The sequence below is a fragment of the Pipra filicauda genome, unplaced genomic scaffold (assembly GCF_003945595.2).
Source record: "Pipra filicauda isolate LSUMZ 115617 unplaced genomic scaffold, ASM394559v2 scaffold215_size1667880_pilon, whole genome shotgun sequence".
Classification (NCBI taxonomy): domain Eukaryota; kingdom Metazoa; phylum Chordata; class Aves; order Passeriformes; family Pipridae; genus Pipra; species Pipra filicauda.
Window position 1 is genome coordinate 1,047,136 of NW_024104327.1, and position 17,633 is coordinate 1,064,768.

At 44.1% G+C, this 17,633-nt stretch overlaps 1 protein-coding gene across 1 annotated transcript in view; it reads right to left on the minus strand.

Moving 5' to 3' along the window:
- The window catches only part of LOXHD1 (lipoxygenase homology domains 1), a 154,534-nt gene extending 137,256 nt beyond the window's left edge, over positions 1-17,278 (minus strand). The window contains exons 1-2 of the mRNA XM_027720002.2: positions 16,864-17,278; positions 823-937 (exon numbers count right to left, since the gene is read on the minus strand). Of these exons, the coding sequence (XP_027575803.2) occupies positions 823-937; positions 16,864-17,278 (530 nt within the window). The remainder of the gene's footprint in view (positions 1-822; positions 938-16,863) is intronic.
- Between the last annotated feature and the right edge of the window lie 355 nt (positions 17,279-17,633).

A 17,633-nucleotide genomic window follows, 5' to 3' on the forward strand; every position in this document is an offset into this window, starting at 1 on the left:
TGGGACTTTATTGAAAGTCATCTTGCTTTTATGGGAAATGAGCACCTGCTGGCCCTGATGCTCACTTCTTAAATTAAAAATAAAAAAAAAAAAAAGCTATTTAGAGAGTCAAAAGTCTCTTAATACGTTCTTAAATTATAAAATATTGCTTCCACTAAGTTCAGCATGGTGTTATGAAGTGGGAAGTTGCATCCGCAGGATGGCATTGGCATCAGCTGGAGGAAAATAGAACAGGGCCACCACAGTGATGTTCAACCACAACAGTGGGCAGCAAGGCATACAGCAGATAGGATGGAAGCAGTCTAAATTAGGAGTCAGTTTAAATTCTTCCATTTCTGCTTGCCTCAGATTTCCTATGCCTGGGTGTGGGTGGTTACCTATCAACATTACTTCAAACTCACTGAGTTACTCTTCAGAATCATTCAAGGACATTTGTGTCTGTACCTGACTGGCATGGAGACCTCAGTGGGATTTAGGCATGGGAATGTAGCCCATCATGCCCACTCCAACAAGCAATGAATATTCTCAGCTCCTAAACCGGGAGGTCCTAAAATAAGCTTTATGAGAAGCAAATATCCCCACACCTTGCAAGTGTGAGTGTTATGTAATATAGATTTCCACCTACAGAAGGGAATGCAGGTTTACAAGGGGTTGGGTAAGAAACATGCAATGGCAAAAATTCAGATTTCCCTGGTGATCTCAAAGTACCTTTTAGATTTATTCCCTCTGCATCCATCAGCATCATATTATGCTACATCAAAATGCAGTAATAGTCCCTGAAGAACAGGCCTCAAAGATACAGATTTCTTTCCAGATACTCACTTGCTTGTAAGGTGGGTCTTGGGAGTAATCCCGTGTTCTCCAAAGAGAGTAACAAAGACATTGGCGTCTGTTCCTGCTCCCCGGACATCTCCTGTCACTGTCACCACCTCATAAACTGTGGAAGTAGAAAAGAAAGGTCAAGACAAGAGGAGAATGCCCTCACCCTATACGTTATAGGTACAAGTCATCCCCAAACCTGATCTGGAAGACAGAGCCCCGAGATGGGCCTGTGCACCCACTACCCAAACAAACCCATTTCTTGGGCAGGGCTTGGTCAACCGGACTGAAAATCAGCACATCAAACCAAAACTGAAGGAGATGCTTTATATGGGCAGAGAGGGATTGGGTAAGGACAGATTTTTGCTGCAAATAAAACACTTCTCTGTGAAAACGTTGCCTCCCCTACCATAATGCATGTGCACATGTTACAGATGAATTTATGTGAAGTGTTAAAGCTGTTGAGCTTTAACTTTTCATTAATGCACATGTCAATGCAATGCACACTCTGCTGTTTGCTCGGATAAGATATTTGTGTCAAAGCTGAGACATCACTACAGCCAGAAATTTTGCATTTCAGTTGTTCTGGAGACTTTACCAAAGGCAAAATGGTAAATCATGAGAAGAATCATAGACTGTTCTCAGTTGGAAGGGACCCACAAGAACTGTTGAGTCCAACTCCTCCTCCTGTTCAGGGCAAACAGGGCAACCCCAAAACCCCACCCACATCCTGAGAGCATTGTCCAAAGGCTTCTTGGGCTCTGTCAGCCTTGGTGCTGTGACCATTGCCTGTTCAGTGCCTGACCACCCTCTGGGGGAAGAACCTTTTCCTGATATCCAGCCCAAACCTCCCCTGACAATAGGTAGGAAAACACTTAAATTAAAGTCTAAAAGCTCTATCTATTTATCTTTCCAAGTACTAGATTGAGTGACAACTTTATTTACACAAAAATATATCTCCTTGAGAGACAAACTACTCAAAAAGAGCCTTTTACTCAAGTGGCATGACAAGATCCAATGGCCAGAAGGTAGCATTAGATAGATTCAAATCACAGTCAGACGCATATCTGTTAGACAGGATGATGAGTGAAGTTAGAACAGGACTTGAGGCTTGAAAACAGGTTACCTTTGTGAAGGACATGTCTTGGTTGGCTCAATACAGAAGAAACTGGAAGAAACTGTAACACTTTGCCTGTGGCCAAAACAGCATCCTCATGGCCCTTTTTGGCTTCAGACAACATGAGGGACATTAGCTAACAACAATATTTCAGCCTCAGACCTATAAAATGGAGGACAGGCTAAACTTTCATCATTTCATCCTGCACAGCCTGACTGCTGAGTATGTGATTTCTCAGAACGAATGCTGTAAAAATGTCCTTTGTGAGTGCATTAGAACTGTTACACATTTTGTTAGCACCCATCTTTCCCTTACTACATCTCATGTCTATTTTATTCACATATGTATTCTATATATATTCAAAAGAGACAAAAAATGTATTGGAACTCTGGTCTGAGCATCAAATGGTTTTTCCCACTAACAGCTCTTCCCTCAAAACAGCACCAAGAAGAAATTTAATCAGTGTTTCAACCCAAAAACGTGGAGACAGAGCAAAATCCAGGGCACTCCCATAAAACTGATTGAAAAGTATTCCTCATTTCCAGCAGCTCTATTGCATTGAGTCAGAAAAAAAAAAAAAAAGAGGCAATATTTTGCTAACCTCACCTTTCCATTGATGTAAATAGGACAGAAAGGGGGGACATTATTGTAATAAATACAGTAAGTTGTGATGTGTGCTCAGCAACATTTTAAGAATCCTTTGGCTTGGCATATTTCGTTTACGGGAAGAGGAGACTTGTTTTCAAAAAAAAAAAAAAAAAAAGAAATCCACAGCTTGCACATGAGTGATATGTATGAACAGTGTTTTCATTTCACCTTCCTCCTGTTAGCGTTCCCACATGCCAACGGGAGATGTTTGGCATAGGAGGGAGAGACAGACAACGTGTTTGCATTAGCCATTAACAGGAGGGAGATTTGTAATCCACCCTGCCCCAGTGAGTCAGCACCCTTCACTCCGTGGTTTTCAGCTGTATTGACTCTGCTTTGGAAACAGGGAGCTCACATTATAATATTGCTGCACTCATTTATAGCAGCCTTTTATGTCTGATCATCTCAAAGAGCATTACGACTTATCCGTACTGTGGAAGTACTTATCACTGTCAGAGCATCCTACAGGCACTGCCATAGTGGTAGCTACAGATGAGCAAGACTCAATGCCTGCAGCAAAACATGCAGCAAAGTCTGTCCTAACTCAGTCCCTCTCTGCCCAGCATCCCTCTCCAAGATTCAACAACTGGACGTGGCACTCAGTGCTCTGGTCTTGCTGACAAGGTGATGTGACCAATCACAGGTTGGACTCGATGACCTTGGAGGTCTTTTCCAACCCTAATGACTCAGTAATTCTAAGCTTTGATTTGGCAAAAGAGCCTTTAAGGCATCCTTCCTCCTTTCCCCTCAGAGGCTCAGCAAAATTTGACCCTGTCTCTGTTTTCAGGGACGAGGTCAAGTTGTGCTCTGCTTCATACTGGCAGACCGGCATGTGGCTGAAAGCATTTTTCCTGTGAAAAGGCAGAAAAATCAGCCATCACAACACTCTATAAGTTCTCAGAAACCTTTCAAAAGTACAAGCAGATTTTCTAATGAGTTTTTTTGTTTTTTTTTTTTTTTACTGCAAGAGAAATGCTAGGACTTAACACGTTATATGTGCAAGCAGAGCCTGTCATGTTATATCTGCCTATCAAGTGAAACCCATTCCTACACTGGTCTGCTGCATCTCTACAGGTATTGACATCACCTCTTCTATACATCTAACCTTAATTTTGTTACAAAAGTTTTAAGTCAGATTGATCTACTTCAGCTTTCCAACTCCAAACAAGTGAGGTGATGGGATACAAGAAAACTGTCTAAGATGACACCATCAACAAGCCACAGTTTTCCCCCCACAAAAATCAAGCCCCTCATCTGATTTCCACAGTAGGAGTCTCACAGTTTGAAAAAACCACAACCCATGAGCACATACAACTTTGCACTTTAGGTTCACGACCCCAGACTCAACCTCCAGGCAGCACAGTGAGCAGGTAGCACATGGATAAGCAGATTTTACTGGGACAGATGTGCTGAGCCCTGTTCCATTAGCACCTGTCATTACCAAGCATACGCTGCAGTTAGCTCCATTTTAATTAACTTTGCACTTAGGGGGAAAAGGAGGGTCTGGGTTGGTGACACCAGCACATCACTGCATGTGACAAGTGTCACATTGCACCCGTGGAGGTGGGGGAAAAGGCCCTGCTACCCCTGTAGTACCCAGCACTACAGCTGGCTTGCCAGCTGTGCAAACAAATGATGTTACAGCTTTCCAGTGATGTCATGGATGCAGGGCCCATAATTTCCTTTGCAGGAACAAAATAAGACTATAATATTAATATTGGTATTAACTCTTTCTGGAAAACGCACCTGGAGACAAATGTAGCTTATTTAACCATTTCCTTCGAATGCATGAATGTTCAGTGGTCTGGATTTGGGATTGTTTCCTTTCTTTGAATGTCTTTTGTTTTTGATCAGCCCCTGAGATCTTATGGGGATCATATTTGCTTGCAGCATCTCTGCATCTTGAGGACCCAGCAGGCAGAAAAGGATACTGTGCTGGGATGAAGGTCAACATTTTGTACCCCAAGCCCCTTTGCTGGGAACAGCATCCATGACATAAGCCAACAAGAACCGTGGATTAGTGAAATTTCTTAACCACCCCATGAGGTTGTTCCTCAGTATGTAGTGGCTTTGCTTTTAGATGTTTGACATCATTGAGGGTTATAGCGGGGAAACTTTTGTCTCCTCAGAACCATCTGCCCTCAAAGTGGAGTTTGGGAGGGATGGTTCAATCCCATTGGTATCTCCTCCACAGAGTCAGCTGAGACCCCAGTTCTAAGCAGACACTGCAGCGTTCTATCAGCTGCACACCTCAAGAGATCATGGTTTCCCCACCTTAGCCTGCAAGTATTGAAACATGAACTTCCTTCAGAGCTTTGCAAATACCTTTTGTCTCCCATGATGTAAAAACCAACTCCTTGTATTCCTGCTGTTCTTACACACTGAGAGGTACTTTGGCAGAGATCTTACCCTCTCCATGGATGGATAGCTTTGCACCCACAGTGCCCCTATTTCCTTCTTGGTCGAACACAAAGTGCAAACCATGACATTACCATGGTTTCTCCATGTCATATATTGGCTCTAGTCACCAACCTCCCTTCAGACATGGAGAGGATGCCCCAAAGGTCTTCACTCAAGCTGCTGTGTGGTCAGCTCATTAGGCCAAATTAAGATGCTCCTGCCATGGGGCTTGGAGCAACCTGGCTCCAGGTTCCTGGCTCCGGGTTATCCCTGTCCGTGACAGAGAGTTGGAATTAGATGGTCTTAGAGGTCCCTTCCAACTCAAATAATTCTATGATCCCTGCTACTCCTTTATGCTTTTCCTAACAGTGTTGGCTGAGTTTATCACATACCATGGGTAGAAGAGGCCCAAAGAGTGGCCAGCAAACAAAAGAGAGAGTACCGGATCCCAGTCTGAATATCATTTTCCTGCATGGGCCACTGCTCACAGGAGTACACCTACATTTAGGTGCTTTTAAATGGCAAATAACCCCACCCCAAGGTCAAGGTAAGTCTATTCTGAGTGCTCAGAACATGGCCAGGTTACAGTAATCTAAAGTGTTAATATGGGAACACTTGACTTTCAGCCCAGTCTCTAAATCTGGCTTTCCTCCCAATGGACCAGGCAGAGTCAATACAAAGCTTTAATACAGTTACTGATACAGACCCTTTTGTTCCAAATATTATCTCTATGAAGTGGAATTTAGTTCACTTATCTCCTCTGGTAGATATTGAATCCCCATCTGACTGCACTGTTCAGCTATCGAGCACAAAGGCTGCAGAAACCAGTGAAAGCTTCAGCAAGCTAAACAGGGATGATTTACTATGCACTGCAATTCTGTTACTGCTTTTCTCAGGCATATACAAGCTCAATAAAGGAAATTACAGACACTGGTTTCTTTGCCGAAAATAAGCACTCAAAAATGGTCATTTCAAGTGCAAGATACAGACAGCATAAAATCAGTATCGAGTTACATTGCAGCATCGCTGGAAGAACTTACATCCATTTCCCTGCCTTGCAGAAAGAGCTGAAACTATAAATTCATCCATTCAGTGGAGAAATGCTTCAAAATGACTGCCAAAATTATTGTAAAGCTGTAGAGACTGACAAGTGGAGACTGAGATCCTTTAGCCAAGAGCAAGCAAAATTCCCTTAGCTGCATAAGGAAGGAATATCTCCAGGGCAGAAGAGTGCTTTGGCTGATAAATTCAGGTTTTCCTGACTTCAACAACATGGAACTGCTCAGCACCAATTATGGCAGCGACTACAAGTCCTGTTCTCACACTTCTCATACAGAGAACTGAGCTGGAGCTCATGATGGTGCCTTAACTGCTGTTGGTAGGAAAAAAAATGAGGGTTATGCCACAAGAATGATTAAGCAGATGGAATAAGACAGAAAAGTTAGCAAGAAGTCATGGAAGAGTTTGATAAGGAAGAGGGAAAGCAGAAAACACAGGTTTCTGAAGGGAGAGTATCAGAGGATGGGCCAGGCTCTCCTTGGTGGTGCCGAGCAATGGGACAAGAGGCAACAGGGAGAAACTGACGCCCAGGAAGTTCCACCTGAACATGAGGAAGAACTTCTTTCCTGTGCAGTAACAGAGCACTAAACAGGCTTCCCAGTGAGGGTGTAGAGTCTCTTCACTGGTGATATTCCAGAACCACCTGGACACAATCCCGTGCCATGTGCTCTTAGATGGCCCTGCTTGAGCAGGGAGGTGGGACCAGATGACCCACTGTGGTCCCTTCCAACCTCACCCATTCTGTGATTCATCTCGAATATAAACCCGAATCAACACCAACTGCTTTGAAGCCATGGCTCTCAGAGCTACTGTCGGATGCATCTCTGTAGCAGGATGCATTTAGTTCAGCAGCAGTAATGGCTGTTTGCACTTCACTGCACTTCCAGTTGGGAATTCACTGATTATTCTCAATATTCACTTCATGTTGATTCATGCAAAGCACCAATCACTCTGGCTCCTACTGAAGCACTTCAGAGTGTGTTTGTCTTGGAGCACCTGAAGAGCACCTTGACATTTATGCAAAATACTTGGAAGCTTTTAAGGGTCTGTGCTGACTGTTATGGGTTATGTTTGCCAAAAAGATGCTCTATGCACGTGAACACACCAGTTAAATACTTATGGTTACAGTTAAATCAGGACCCTTTGCCCACCATGAAGATGGGCCTCTGAAATCGGAGCCTGTTGGTTTTTAGCAAGCCACAGTTTGGGCAATAATCTCTTGTCATATAAAAAATGAGTCAAATTCTCCTCTCATTCACTCTAGGGCAAATCCTGGCTAACTCCTCTGACTTGAGTACAATGGCTTTGGATTCATACCGGCAAAACTATGAGCAGATTTGGGCCTCCCACATTAAGAGAGATTGCTTGCTTTTTATATGCTGTATGGAAAGCAGCTTTTGAGTCTGGCATGGATGCCAAATTAATTATTCAAAGCAAAAGAGAGGGATTTTTTCCACAAGTATTTAGACCAGTTGCACACTGTTACACATCTTGCTATTCATAGATTATATAAAGAATTGCAGAATTAAGAGTATCTTGCATTTTGAGGCAAGTCACAGACATGGATTAGGGAAGTTTCCTGCAAACTTACTGCTAACACATACAAATTTCATTATTTTGAGCTCTGAAACATCATTTAGTTCTTAAAATACAAATCCAAAGCTGAACACTGTCCTGCCCATTACCACAGGCAGAGTAGTTGTGGTTTGGACTTTGTTTCACTTCATCAGCTATTGCAAAATCAACATTTCATTCTTGTGCAGTATAGGAAGCCAAACTTGATTCATCTGGTGCTCCAGCTATCACTTAAAAGTGCTTTTGCCTGAGCACCACCAGGAAAACCGTCTCAGTTCTTTGCTGCAACAGCAAAGTAGAATTAGCTTAAAATAAAATCGACATCTTTGTTATTCAAGTTTAAATTGTGTTGGAAGAAAACACTGTGCCTCAGGGGAGAGAAACATTAGCAGGAGAAACCTGTTCCATTTCTTTCATCATCTTTCAGAGGCAAGAAGGGCCTGCCAGGACATGCCATGTCTCTGAATCACAACTATTGACAAGAACATTAGGCACTGCTGTCCAATGGGAAGTGTATAACACAGCCTGGGTAAAATATGGAATTGATTTTATCTGCAGCACTGAACAAAGTGTATGGTAGAGCAACGCATCTGCAGAATGCAACGGGAAGCAATTCCCTGCTGTCCATCATGTCTGTGATTAGAGGGATGGAACAGCTCTCCTATGAGGAAAGGCTGAAAGAATTGGGATAGTTCAGCCTGGAGAAGAGAAGGCTCTGGGGTGACCTAATTGCAGCCTTCTGGTACCTGAAGAGTGCCTATAATAAAGCTCAGCAGCGACTTTGGACAAGGGTCTGGAGGGACAGGACAAGGGGGAATGGCTTCCTACTGACAGTGGGCAGGGTTAGATGGGATATTGGGATGAAATTCTTAGTTGTGAGGGTGGTGAGGCCCTGGAAAAGGTTGCCCAGAGAAGCTGTGGCTGCCACATCCCTGGAAGTGTCCAAAGCCAGGTTGGACAGGGCTTGGAGCAACCTGGTCTAGTGGAAAGTGTCCCTGCCCTTGGCAGGGGGTGGAACAAGATGACCTTTAAGGTCCCTTCCAACCCAAACTGTTCTGTGATTCTGTGATTCTATGTCACCAGACTCTAACAAGAATCCCCACTTTCTTCCAGTCATCTAGGCATCACAAGAACCAAGACCAAGGAGAGATGCTCTCCTTGCTGCCAGCCCCAACCCCCAATAACCAGGCTGGAAGAAGAGCAATTTCACCAAATATTTTTTTTTTTTTTGCATATACACACCCAGCATCCTTGGCCTGGGGGCACTGCAGGCATTGGATCCTGGATGTTCCCTGGCACAAGCAAGGCAAGGCATTTCTCACAGTCTGTTCCTGGGGAAAGGCTGAGTTGTTTTCCCAGGGAAAAACACACCGACAATAAAATAACACGTTTCAAAACTGCTTGCCCCCAAGGCAGCGAATCCAGAAGGAATGTATTCAGGAGTGAACAGCTGGCAAAGCCACCAGCAGGTGAGGACTGGGTGGTACTGTGAGCAGGGACAGCCACCCCACGATGGACGCACCGACTGCAAGCTGGGGGGTGACACTGTGCCCTTGGCAGCTCTCCGATGAGGAAACCAGCATATTTTGCTCCTGGGAGTTGATTTCTAGCTCTGTTTCAGGTTGAAGCTTGGCATAAGCAGGGACTGGTGCCTGTCAGAAGCTTGTTATAAATATAAGTTATGTGTGTTGCTTGTATTTACGTGTGCACTGTTAGATGCCGTTACGAATTTGTTGGATGGGGTTTGGAGCAATCTGGTCTGGTGGAAGGTGTCCCTGCCCATGGCAGGGGGTTGGAAATAGGTGATCTTTAAGGTCCCTTCCAGCCCAAACCATTCTAAGACTCTATGATTCTATGAATTAATCATAACTCCCCAATTTAAGCATTCGAGATATACAGATTTATATATATATACACATACATACATATAGTTGTACTACCCAAATAGCACCTTAAAAAATAATTAATAAAATTAATTTATATAACCTATGACTTTCCCATCTCACACCTCTTCCTTCTTTACAAATATGCCCTAATTAGCACTGACAGTTCACAGAGAAAGTCTGAATGAGACACTACTACGATACAGATGAAAAGTGGAGAGCAACAAACTAATGCTGAAAAATACAGCAGGTCTGAACATCAGAGGGCAAAGTGCCAAAAAGACCTATTTTCCAATAACCACATTCAATTACAGCAACAATGCACAAGTACTTTGTGATATGTGTCTAGCGTGTCTTGGAGTACGTGTAAATCCATCAACAAAAGGCACAATTATTATTTTCAATCTTTCTTTAAGTGTTTCCATTCTGTGTCATCGTGTTGCACAGCAGTGTCCAGCAAGGAAGAAAAACCCCTCTGACAATGCCTGGGGTACTATCTGCACCCAAAAGGCATTGAGAATAAATAAATATTTCTTGGAGCAGCAATAGTCAGCCAAGAAGAGGCCTTAACCAGACAAAAATACATTGTGAATCTGGAAGTCATACCCGGCTGCATGTCCTGGACAGCTGAAAGACAAACAAACCCCCAGTAAATCACCACATCCCAGCACCAATCAGAGGTTCTTGACACCAAACCCACCACAAGTCTCTGGTTTCCTATTCAGATGAATAAACCACCTCACCTGAGGCTGTGGGATTGACCTAAGCAGGAATAAAATACTGGTTTGCCCTGGTTCCCTGCTTGTGCTTAGTCACTTACAGCTCAGTACTATTTTCTGCCTACACTTTCCATTCAGATTGAGGCACTGTTACTATTTTAATGGAACAGTATTCAGATACTAGTCCAAATTCCTGGGGACAGGATGATAAACAGCTTTGCAGAGGGCCTGGAAGATGTATATTTAACAAAATATAAATGGGAACAAAACTAATGATCCTTAAAATATCAGTGCAGTCCTGAAACTGGGAATTTGATGCATCAGTGGAGGGAATTGCTGTACCTGTGAGCAAAGGCAGCTCCTCAATTCTCTTTCTGCAACCAGGGAATGAAAAACTACCCAAAAGCTTGGATAAAGACATATGAATCTCAGTTAGTTTCTTAAGGAAGGAAAGGGAAAAGGGAAAAGGGAAAAAGGAAGAAGGAAAAGGGAGAAGGGAAAAATGAAAAGAAAAACTGGAAAGAAAAAAAAAATCCTCTAATCTTCTTTAATTATTCCAGTCTGACTAAGTTCTAGTCCTGCATCCTCTAAAGGTCACTTTCCTCAGAAGGGACACTTTCCTCAGAAAGGACACCTTAGATGCTACAGATAATTTAATCCACGCTGATGGGATACATGGGCTGGGGGGACACACGTCTAGAATTGAATATATTGATCTGCATTTAACATCTGCTTCTCAGTGAAATCCTGTTCAGTTTCTCTTCAGGTACTCTCAGATATTTTCTGTTCGAGACCAAGCCCTAAACCAATCTAAAAGGTAGCCACAGGCAATTAAGGGTATAAAACTGAGCTTATAAAACTGAACTTGCCATTCCATTCAGATTTGAGTATTTTGGGTGTGAGGAGAGCAGCAATGCTGGAAAGCTGCAGCTCCTGCTCTGGGGTGTGGGTTTTACAGGCATCAGCTGTGCCATGCCTTTGGCAGCCTGGCACCTACAGCTGTTCCTCAATGCTGTTTTTGGTGCTGCCAGCTGGACTGAGCCATCCCAAATGGATCATGTGTGCCTAACAAGAATGAATTCTGCATATGCTTGGGGCTGCAGGGTCCTGCCTGGGCAGAGGGAGACGTGGGCGTACACAAGTGCTCACTCCCCCCAGCCCTGTGCCTGCACTTGCTAAACACACATCTGCAAACAAAAATTGACATTTGCAAGGGTTTAAACCTTCAGATACCAGCAAGAGCTTGCTCCAAAATCCTTATTTGCACTCATGGCTTTATGGTACTGCTTTTCCATACCAATGACTAGTGACAGCCCTGCTGCAGGTCGATAGCTGTTCAGGGACTATGAAGAGCTGGAGGGATCCCTTGCAAAGCCCCATCCTCAGCATTTAATCACTGATTTCCAATTTGTAGGGCCCTGTTTCGACATGACACCTCCAGGTGGGACTGTACAGCTGTGTGGTGAGGGGTGTCTAACAGCCAGGCATGAAGATTTTTGATGCCTACATAAAAACATTAACGAGTGCTCCTGAAAATACTCAACACTTTAGTATCACAACTAATTTGGTATTGGCTTGTTCTGCCACACAAGCTGAGAGTTCATAGAATCACAGAATGGCCTGAGTTGGAAAGGACTTTAAAGACCATCTTGTTCCCACCCCCAGCCATGGACAGGACACCTTTCACTAGAACAGGTTGCTCCAAGCCCTGTCCAAGCTGAGCTTGAACACTTCCAGGGATGGGGCAGCCACAGCTTCTCTGAGCAACCTGTGCCAGGGCCTCACCACCATCACAGGGAAAAATTTCTTCCTAATATCTAATCTAAACCTATCCTCTTTCAGTTTGAAGTCATTCCCCCTTGTCTTGTCACCTGCTCTTGTAAATAGTCCCTTTCCACCTTTCTTGTAGCTCCCTTCAGGAACTGGGAGGCCCTGGTTAGGTGACCTGGAGCCTTCTCTTTTCCAGTCTTGTACACTTATCTGACAAATGCTAAAAAATTATCTAAACTTTTGAAAATTTGTGTTTCACGTGGTCGTTTGCAGATATGGAAAATGCTGGGAGGCAAGCAGGCAAGATCCACCACAGCTCCAAGGAGGGTTCAGCGTCGCCTTCTCTCGGTCGTGTGGTTTGCATCTCCCTCCAGATCACAAGACATGAAATTGCTACTGGCAATTTCAAAACTCTCCTCCAAATGTTTTATGCCAGAAACCCAAGTTCATTTGAGTGGTGAGGAGGAATTAAAAATATCTGTCTTATTAATCAAAGCCTCGTCTGGGGAAGATCAGTGGGTGCAGGGTGCAGATGAGGTGATTTTGGAACTGATGATCATCTGTGATAGAAGTGTGAGAGACCTCTCTGCAGATCTGTATAGAGCACAGAGGAGAGCTGGTGACCACACAACACTTGTTCTCCTCCTCCACTCTGTTGCTAAATTACATTAAACAGAACTTAGCAATAAACTCAGTGTGTCCTGAATGCTTTCTCTGTGTAACCCTTTGCTGCAGTCGCCAGAGGAACGTGATGTGATAAATATAGCACAATAAATTGGATGCCACACATCAAAAGAAGTGATGAGCAGCTTGTATATCTATTTACAAATCAACAGTGGCTGTTTCTCCCTTCCATCACCGTTTGAAGCAATGTGTTAACAAAAACATGCATTTCTTGAGTAGCTTTCTTCATTTTATAATTAGTGTCAGCACTGCCAAGATCACTGAAGTCCGGCTTCACCCACTGAGCAAGAGGAACAGACCAGCAGTGTGGCGTGGAATCACAGAATCATTTAGGCTAGAAAAGCCCTCTAAAATCATCGTGTCCAAACATTCCCCCAGCACTGCCAAGGCCACCACTAACCTGTGTCCCCAAGTGCCACAGCTTTTTGAACACTTTCAGGGACAGTGACTGCACCACTTCCCTGGGCAGATAATACCCATATCTGAAACTCGTTAGGAAAAAAACGAGGTGTGAAAAGAGGAGAATTTTATCATCAGTAGATCAGTAGGACCCAAAAAAAGAAGACTCTTTTCCTCTGAAACGAGATATGCCTCTTGGTGAGCTACATCAAAGAGAGAAGCTTGAAGATCTCCTGAGTCAACACTTTACTGTGACACAGGACAGGTGGGAGCTTTCCACCATCAGCCACAGCCTGTGCATGTCTGGGGCTGGAGTCACCACGGTGGCAGCTACCAATTCAGCCACAGGGAACACCCATTTAAAGGCATAAAAGCAAGTTTGGAAAAGGAAACATTTTCTTTCTTCCTACCAACACAGAGATATCTGCAGCTTTGGCAGGAGTGACACAGAAAAGAGAGAGTGACATTTCGTCCCTTCCTTTGTGATTCTATGACCCCAGACCTGAGCAGAAGGATAAACAATCATGACAGACTCACTCTTCTCAATCACAGACAAGATTTGAGATAGGAAGAGAAAGGCATGGAAGAAGAAAGAGGGAAGTTCCTTCGAAGGGTTGATTTCGAGTGTCAGACACCCACTCTGAACCTGAGATATCTGGCACGTGTAAAAGCTTTAATGATGGTTTGGGTAGACAGGGTGCTGTGTGGACCCTCTTTGGATACCTACTGCACCTTAAATCCACTGATTGCACTGATTAAATGTATGTTATGCTCTATTGTTGGCAACTCAAAACCACAGAATGGTTTGGGTTGGAAGGAACCTTAAACACCACCTTGTTCCACCCCCAGCCATGGGCAGGGACACCTTCCACTATCCTAGGTTGCTCCAAACCCCAACCAACCTTGGCTTGAACACTTCCAGGGATGGGGCAGCCACAGCTTCTCTGGGCAACCTGTGCCAGGGCCTCACCACTCTCACAGACAACAATTTCTCCCTTACGTCCAACCAAACCTACCCTCAAAGCTTAAAGCCATTGCCCCTCATCCTGTCACTACAGGGCCTTGGTAAAAAGTCTGTTATATGTTTCTTTTAAGCCCCCTGTAAATATTGCAAGGCCACAATAAGATCTCCCTGTAGCTTTCCTTACTGTACTGTAGAAGTAACTTTGCAAACGTTTATTAATAAATAACTAATCTCATTAACACCAGGATCACAGGAATGGACAACAGCTGCAATTTAGTTAAAAATGTCTGCTATCTCTGCCTTAATTTTCTCGGATACACTATCGCCCAGTCACTTGATATCTTTTGTTTTCCTGTCCCCAGGAGCTGGATTTGCCTTGTTCCTCAGTCATTGACTGAATGTGATGGGGGATCCCTTTTCCTGTTTTTTAATACAGTAAGATAAAGAGAACATCAGATGACACAGGCACCACTGACTCTTTGCTTATAAAACATTTATAACATCTCCCTTTTCTTTTTTACAGCAAAAGGAATCACAGCTTGTGGACTGAAATATACCTCTACTGAATATTGACCAGTACCTAAGGCAGCTGACAGCCTCAAAGCTTCTGGGAGGCTTTTGCAGGGGTTACAGGATTCTCCAAGGCCTGACCAACAACAGTCATTTCACCCAATGGTCCTTTGGGAGAAAAGCAGCAGCAAGCATCCTCCAACTAAGACGCACAAAAAAATGGGCTTTTTTTGACTCAAAATAGTGAGAGCAGCAGCATGATGCATGGCAAAGGGAATAGCTGAAACTCAAGCAAGGGGATAGGGAAGTTTGCTCCTGAGCTTTTGCTTCTTGGTACCAAATGGCAACAGTAGAAAGATTTCCCTGGGAGGGAAACCTCAGTGGCTCATTGACTGTGTGAGTCCTACCCAACACCCTTCTCTCCCTGGCCCTCTGTTTCTTCCCTCACATACGTGTGCACTTCCTTCTATAAATATATGAAAACTGAGGGAGTGGCACCACAGCTCCATGAGGAGAGTCCATGACCCAAGTGGTTCACCCTGGGGACTTTTGGCCACATTTGGGGATTTCTTGGAGATCCTGGGGCAGTAACAATATTAAGTGTTGCAGGTTTTGGATCAAAGCTTTTAATTTCTCATAGGGAGTATTTAATTTCCCAGTGTTTCAAGCACAAGCTGTCAGCTTCCCTGCAAAAAATTGTTCACAGCTAAGAAGAATCAGAGAATCACAGGATGGTTTGGGTTGGGAAGGACCTTAAAGATCATCCAGTCCCACTCCCTTCCATGGGCAGAGACACCTTCCACTAGACCAGGTTGCTCCAAGCCCTGTCCAACCTGGCTTTGGACACTTCCAGGGATGGAGTAGCCACAGCTTCTCTGGGCAACCTTTGCCAGGGCCTTACCAACCTCATAGTCAAGAATTTCATCCCAGTATCTAGTATCAGAAGACCATGGAGAGATTATTAGAAACAGTTGTTGAAACTTCTGTCTTTGAAAAGTGTAAATTATTATCCCTCAACTATAAAAAAATGTAGTGGGGATGAGACAGCCTCTCTTCCCCTTAAGAGCCATCACAAATGGTGATGTGCATGGCCTAAATACAGCATATATATTAGAGGCTCACTTCTCCTCTGCTTCAGAGCCACTGAATCTTTTTTTTTCTCAGTACAGCCCTACAGTGCCATCACACAAAATCCATGAGTTATAGTCAACCCAAAGCCACACCACAAGTGTCAAGTGCTTTACACTATTCCTTAGGCTTGGTTCTCCCAGTTGCCACAGACATGACATGTTATTGCTCTAATTAACTGATGGGGAAACCACAGTGCTGACAGGTTAAGTGTCTTGCCCCAGTCATGCCAAGGTCCAGTTGCACAGTTGCTGGTACCACCCCTCAGCATCCATTGCCTGTTTTCCACCCACATCTCTCACGAGGAGATAACCCTGCTGTGCCTGGGAGGATCCTGCTACATGTCAAGGGCTTTTAATCATAGAACTACACCGTGGTCTTCTAATGAAACTGAGTGCATCATCTAAAACCTTAAGTCATAGAGTCACAGAATCATTTAGATTGGAGAAGCCCTCCAAGATCATCAAGTCCAACCATTCCCCAGCACTGCCAAGGCCACCACTAACCCATGTCCCCAAGTGCCACATCCACACAGCTTTTAAATTCCTCCCAGGATGGGGACTCCAACACTGCTCTGGGCAGCCTCTGCCAGGTCTGCACAACCCTTTCCTTGAAGAAATATCCAGTGCAAACCTCCTCTGGTACAACTTGAGACGCAGCTCACCATGCATTGAACCAGGTACTGTCTGCGTATAAAACAAGTGGGCTGTTTGTTGTAGGGACACAGCATTAAGGTTTAGAGGCTACTGTTACTATTTTTCCCAGCCTGTTTGGTTACTTAAAGGAGTGAGAGATTCAGTGTGCTGGACCTCCTGCTTCTACATCAGTCCTATGTTCCACTGCCCGCCAAAATCCCCGGCGTGCTCCTAATTGAGCAGGACTGTGCACCTTTGCCGTGGATCCTGCTTACACAGGGCAAGTCTGCTGAGTGGAGCTTCTGAACAGCCCCACGATGCAAATATTAATTAGGAGAATGTAATTATTGCAGTAACACACACACGGCAACGCGACATTGTAAACTGAAAAGCTCCTACAGACGCCTCACACCGATAAAATTCTTGTTTAATTAGAAATATTCTCCACACAGGAATAACTAGCGTCTGCACTCCAGGAAGGATCCCAGCAAGGGCATCTGCAGTGGCCAGCAGTGCCTGCTAAGGAGGGGAAATGGGGAAGGATGGAGCTGACCTTTTTTTTTGTTGTACTCATCTTCTGTCGCATTGGAGGAGTCTGAATGATAGTCCCGAAGCTCCTGTTCATACATCTCCAAAAAGTTATCATCAACCTTTCCTTTCTTGGACTTGTCACCTTTCTTCTTCTTCTTCTTGTCTTTGCTTTTTTTGCCTTTTTTCTTCTTTTTCTTTCTGCGCTCATAGTCATCTTCATCCTCACTGCTGTACTCCCTCCGCTTTTTTTTTTTCTTTTTCTTTTTCTTCACTTCCTCATCAATCTCTGAATCCTCAGACTTTGGTTTCTTCTTGGTTTTTTTCTCATGACTTTCATCTTCCTCATCTTCTTCAGCCACCTCTTCCACTACCTCCTCTTCCTCTTCCTCCTCCTCTTCTTCCTCTTCCATTTTGTTCTTCTCAGTCTTTTCTTTCATGTCATTGTTTTGCACCCCTACACTTCTAACAACACTCTGGGAGCGCCTTAATCTTCTGCCGCCTTCCCAGTTGCCAAAGTCCTTTACTCCTTCTCTCCCTGCCTAGGGCTGGGCTGCCCTTGTTACACAATTTCCTTCTTCCCCACTGGCTCAGTGTAGATATATCCTGGATTCTCTTGTCCTTCCCAAGCCACAGGTGCCAACAAATCACCACCTTCTGCCTCTTCCTGCCTTCCTTACCTTCCTTGCCTGAGGCACCTTCCTCTCTCTTCTGCCTCTCCCTGTCTTTGGGTTTTCTCCTTTTCCTTATTATTATTTATTAATTGGTCTGTGCTGAGAACTTTCTCCTTTTTTT